General features: G+C 40.9%; 2 protein-coding genes across 5 annotated transcripts in view; both read right to left on the reverse strand.

Annotated features, from left to right (window-relative positions):
- The window catches only part of slain2 (SLAIN motif family, member 2), a 31369-nt gene extending 28686 nt beyond the window's left edge, over positions 1 to 2683 (reverse strand). Inside the window, exon 1 of one of the 4 annotated variants that reach the window (XM_079656110.1) lies at positions 1937 to 2683. In XM_079656110.1, the coding sequence (XP_079512236.1) occupies positions 1937 to 2322 (386 nt within the window). In that variant the 5' untranslated portion in view covers positions 2323 to 2683. The remainder of the gene's footprint in view (positions 1 to 1936) is intronic. The other 3 variants (XM_079656111.1, XM_079656112.1, XM_079656113.1) reach the window with 3 other exon arrangements.
- A 1296-nt stretch (positions 2684 to 3979) lies between these two features.
- Positions 3980 to 6000, reverse strand: part of anapc4 (anaphase promoting complex subunit 4) — a 30471-nt gene continuing 28450 nt past the window's right edge. The window contains exon 28 of the mRNA XM_079676598.1: positions 3980 to 4285. Within this exon, the coding sequence (XP_079532724.1) occupies positions 4076 to 4285 (210 nt within the window). The 3' untranslated portion in view covers positions 3980 to 4075. The remainder of the gene's footprint in view (positions 4286 to 6000) is intronic.

The following is a 6000-nucleotide window of genomic DNA, read 5'->3' on the forward strand; positions in this document are numbered from 1 at the left end:
AACACCCTGACCTACTGACACCAGCACTACTACACAACAACAACAACAACAACAACACAAGAACACATGACCCTGTAAGGCTGTCCTTTACTAAGGGTAGCTACAGCTGGAGTTCATACATCAAAGTGTAAAATGGAGGAATGTTAAAACCCATATTCAGCTAGCTATAAAGTTTATGAGTTTATGAACCAATAAGAATCACTGCTATCATGTCATTGAGTTTCTTTTTTTGAGGTTACTCCCGGAACAAGAGACGCAAAGGAGAGTGAATCATGACTCAGCAGGAACACATTTAAAAAGTAACGTTTATCTACAGGAGGTATTTTAAAAGAAAAGCCTTACACTCTTATAATGTCTGTTTTGCTTTTATCAATAAAGACATTTCTACTCTAAACGTGTGCTGCAGGAAGTAAAGTTTTCCGGGGGGGCTCCAGGACCAGAGGTGTGAAGTAACTAAGTACATTTACTCAAGTTCAATTTGAAGCTACTTGTACTTTAATTGAGTATTTCAATGTTTTGCTACTTCTACTCCTCTCCAGTTCAGAGGTACATGGTGTACTTCTACTCCTCTCCAGCTCAGAGGTACATGGTGTACTTCTACTCCACTCCAGTTCAGAGGTACATGGTGTACTTCTACTCCACTATAGTTCAGAGGTACATGGTGTACTTCTACTCCTCTCCAGCTCAGAGGTACATGGTGTACTTCTACTCCACCACATGTATTTAATACCTTTAGTTACTTCTCAGATGTGGATGAATGATGTGAAATCTAATCAAGTGTTAAATCAGACTTTAGTTCCACCTGGAGTAAATCCACCAGCTACCCTGCAGTATACAAAGTCATTCAAACTAGCTGCACCTTTACCAGCTTTGAGAACACTTTCATGATCAATCATTATAAAACATATCATATCTATTATTCTGAAATGGGCCAATCTGCACAATGACTACTTTTACTGTCTTTCACTATATTTTGATGAGAATACTTTTCTACTTTCACTTGAGGAACATTTTGAATGCAGGACTTTTACTGAAACAGAGTATTCCTACACTCTGGTACTTCTACTTTTACTCAAGTACAAGATCTGAGTACTTCTACTTTCACTCAAGAACAAGACCTGAGTACTTTTACTCAAGAACAAGATCTGAGTACTTCTACTTTTACTCAAGAACAAGATCTGAGTACTTTTACTCAAGAACAAGATCTGAGTACTTCTACTTTTACTCAAGATCTGAGTACTTCTACTTTTACTCAAGTACAAGACCTGAGTACTTCTACTTTTACTCAAGATCTGAGTAGTTCTACTTTTACTCAAGTACCAGATCTGAGTAGTTCTACTTTTACTCAAGTACAAGATCTGAGTACTTCTACTTTTACTCAAGGACAAGATCTGAGTACTTCTACTTTTACTCAAGTACAAGATCTGAGTACTTCTACTTTTACTCAAGGACAAGATCTGAGTACTTCTACTTTTACTCAAGTACAAGATCTGAGTACTTCTACTTTTACTCAAGGACAAGACCTGAGTACTTCTACTTTTACTCAAACACAAGATCTGAGTACTTCTACTTTTACTCAAGTACAAGATCTGAGTACTTCTACTTTTACTCAAGATCTGAGTACTTCTACTTTTACTCAAGACCTGAGTACTTCTACTTTTACTCAAGTACAAGATCTGAGTACTTCTACTTTTACACAAGACCTGAGTACTTCTCCCACCTCTGCTGAGTATGCGTTGGATGTCTGGAGCAGCTGATAATTATAGTACACGAGTTATATACTTAGTACTTTGACACTCCTGAAATAATGCAAAGCCTGTCTGTAATGATCCACAGAGATCACCAACATGACTTCATGTAAACTCCTGAGGAAGAGAGGGGTGTTTGGAGCAGCTGTTCCCCGGCAGGGAGCCTCCAGATCCGGCCTGTCACTCACCAGCTGTCCTCGTCTTCGTGGAGACAGTCCATATCCTCCAGGTCCAGGATCTCCACCTCGTCCAAGATCGACGTCTCCCCCTCGTCAGCAGCAGGGAAAGTGTCCGAATATAGTGAATTCCTGGCGGACACCGAGGCTCCGGCCGAAGCCCCTTCATAGGGCCTCCGGAAGCTGATGCCATCGTAGGAGAGTCTGGGGCTCCGGCTGTTCTCCAGCAGACCCCCGGGGAACAGAGGGTCGTACCCGGCGCTGTGGGGCCTGTGGGCGGCCAAGGGACCGGACGATCTGCTCCGGAGCTGCTCGTTCTGCTGCTCCAGCTTCTTCACCAGATCCTGGAGCTTCCGCACCTCCAGGTCCGCGTTGATGTTCGAGTTTATGTCCTCCATAACGGGGGAAAAGGGAAGGAGTGGTGGGGTGTTTTCACCGGTTCTCCCTCGAAAAGGTTCTCTCTGTTGCCGACGGTTTTACGGAGGTGGCCTTTTAACCGGTTCTCCCCCTCTCTTACTCTCTGGTTGTCCTTACTCCTCTGTTGCCTCCGTGTTTCGGGAGGACACCGTGTTGTTTCCCGGACTTAAGGAGCTCCTCCGCGCCGTCATCTCCTCCTCGGAGTTTCGGGCAGGGTCGGAGCCATTTTCACAACACTCCTCGTCACCAACTGAAGACCAACAGGCGGCGGCTCGCTGCGTCATCGCGCACAGTGCCGGGGGCGCGCACGTAACCAACACCTATTTTCGCGTGCACGGGTGTCTACTGTACAAATCAACAGGCTTTTCATTGTTTTGATTCAGAGTCGGGTTTATGGTTTAAACACTAGGGCTAAACATAAATAACAATAAAGTAGTAGATATTTTCTGAATTCTGAAAACTCAACATTTTATTTTAGGTCACACTTTTGGTTATATTTAATGTAATATTCCATTCCTTACGCACTTAATATAATATCTTGCTTTTTATTTTGTTACTGTAAATTTGTATTTCAACATGTATATTTTCTACTTTTTGAATGCTATTTTATTTCTATTTGAGACGTTTACATTTTGAATTGTTTGTTTCTACTTATTTCTAATAATGTTCAATGCCTTTTCTTTTTATGCTGCTGCAACGCAAACATTCCCCACATTGGGATCAATAAAGTATTCCTTCTCTTCTTATCTCATCCCAAAAAAATGTTCTCATGTGTCCCTAATCCTCTTCTGCATTTTTACACATTAATTAAAGTTCATTTTCTTTTTTTAACTCAGCATTTAGCTAATCAAGCAATGAACTATTAATTTATGTTACTATGTATTTAGAATTAAATGATTAACCTACAGGAAGACAGGGCTGACTCAATATTGTGGAGGATCAAAGCTGCCATTATGTTAAAAGAAAGACTCAATAATTCAACAGAATAATAAAGTGTCTTAGTCAGTAGGGGCATGGACTGTGAGTCGTAGGGTCGCCGGTTCAAGTCCCCGACCAGACCTAAATATGGAGTGTGGACTGCTACTTGGAGAGGTCCCAGTTCACCTCCTGCCCTGCCGTAGTGCCCTTAAGCAAGGCACCAGAGACTCCTGGTGCTAGACTGCTGGTGCTAGGATGGGTTAAATACAGAGAACACATTTCACTGTGTGCTCTGCATGTGAGACCATTAAAGAGGGTTTCATCCCTCCCAATTCTATCTTTCTAAATATAATTAAAATAAAAACCGTATTATGAAAAAAAGTAATCAAATCTAATAATGAATAAAAGAATCAACACATTAATAAAGAAATGTAATTAAAATAAAGGCCTCATTAATAATGAAATGTAACAGCTTGATGTACAAATTAATTATTTTATATACATTTTTTATGTATCTTAAATTATATTTTTCATAGTTATATAAAAAATAAAATGTGTTTTTCAATTTTTTTGCATATTTTTTTTGGTGATGAGGCTTTTATTTCTACCTTTATAATTTTAAACAATTCATTGTTACTGGGTAATATAAGGTGACAACAAATTAACATCTTCTTAAAATTAATAGTACTATTAAAAAAAAAAAATAGGACAAGAGAAAAATATCAATAATTGTGAACAAACATTTTAATTTCTCATACAAACACTACATCCTTGTCACGGATCACGACACAGAGCCAGTCTTATCTTCTGTCAGCACTAAGAGATGTCCAGGGCTTCCTCTGACTCCAGCTGCTCCTCCATCTTGTTCCCCGCCCCCCCCTCCTCCTTCCCCTCAGGACCCTCACTGGTCATGGAGGACTCCAGAACCTCCTGGTCAGTGCTGGCGTTCTGAGACTCTCCTCCTTCCTCATCCTCATCCTCCACGTCCATCTCAAACACTCGGATGTGCCTCAGGTTCCCACTCAGCTGCAGAGGAAGGAGAAGTGAATATTATATATATATATATTCAGAGAAAACAGGTTCTTTACTGAGACCAGGTTCAATACGTCAACAAGCATCTTTGAGCACTAGGAAAAGCGCTTTAAAAATGAAATGTATTATTATTATTATTAATACTGAGACCAGGTTCTTTTTTATTCTTTTTCTACATTTCTTTATTTAGAAGCCAGTTGAGAACATTTCAACAGTTACAGTGGAATAGACTTGCAGTTACAGGGAGGAGTAACGCAGCGTCCACACGGCAGCATTGCGTTGAAGCTTGCCGGTGGGCGTGTCTGAAACTCGACCAACAACCAATCACATGAATTTCCCTCCCCTGACACACAAGCACACGGTTTGATTGGCTAGAGCTTGTACTGGCATATGATTTGATTGGCTGGCGCTTCCGTCGACGCTTGAAAACTTGAAATTTTCTCAACTTTCGAAGCGAGTAACGGAGGCAAAGCGAAGCGACGGAACCACAATGCAGTTCCAGTGTGAGAAAAAGTTTTTAGAGAGTACTTGTCCATGGACAAGTGAGTTTGGCAATTTACTTGTCCGAATACATTTTTCACTTGTCCAGAATGGACAAAAATTGGGGCCACTGGAATCTTCTTCTTCGCCATCGTATTTTACATTTTCACACATAGGGTTGGGTATCGTTTGGATTCGAACAATTCCGGTTGTGCTTTTCGATTCTGGTTATTTTCGGTTCTTTGAGAGGGTAAAAATAAGTCCCATGATAAAGTGGGAGAAAAATATATTTATGAAAACATTAAGTCAAATCTGTATTCCTATTTACAAATCACTTCATACTATTTAATTTATTATGGTTATTGAATACAATTATATAAAAATAATCTCTGCATTGTTTAGTTAGTTCTAAGTGGTGCAGTTTGAGAATGTACAATTGGCCCAGTCTCCTCTGATGTTACACTGCAACCTGCCTGATACCTGCCTATGTAGAAAAGCGCTAGGCCTTAAATATAACGATAATAGGCTAATAATAATAGCTTATAATAATAAGTAATAATTAATTATTCGCTTTTCTACAACTCAAAGACGCTTGCACGCTTACACATGTCCTTACGCATGTGTATTACATGCTGCAGCTGCCCAGCTGCTCACTGTTTGTAAAAGTAAATAAATAGTATTTTCATTTCAATAATGTAGTTTCTATACCCTGCTTCATAAACAACACTGACATCCCTTTGCTCCTCCGAGTCTGGGGGTCCGGGGATGTGAGGACAGCGCGAGGACACAGGGAGGCTGCTTCACTTCATAAAGGAAATGGCGGTCAATATTAACAACACATGAGCTAAAACGCTTAATAACCTTGATTACGTGTTAGAGAAAGAACATAAGAAAGTTTGAAAAAGATGAGGCTGTTAAACGGGCAGCGGATCCGCTGTGTGTAGAAAGAGAGAGAGACGCTGAGCTGCACCATGCAGCGAACAGCTGATCCGGAGCATAGAGAGAGAGCTGTGGTCCGCGGGGCTCGGCTTCGCCTCCTATCCTCACAACTCTTATTAATCCCGGTACCGGACAATTGTTATTTGTTCCTACTCAGAACAGAGTTTTGCTTCCCAACCCTGCCACTGTGCTACACTTCCAGCGCTGCCCCGCCCCGCCCCCGTCTGTACAGAAAGCGGCGAGATGCATTTCCTTAGGAATCGACAAGCAGAACCGAAACTAACATTTCT

The sequence above is a fragment of the Notothenia rossii genome (assembly GCF_949606895.1).
Source record: "Notothenia rossii genome assembly, chromosome: 1".
Lineage (NCBI taxonomy): Eukaryota > Metazoa > Chordata > Actinopteri > Perciformes > Nototheniidae > Notothenia > Notothenia rossii.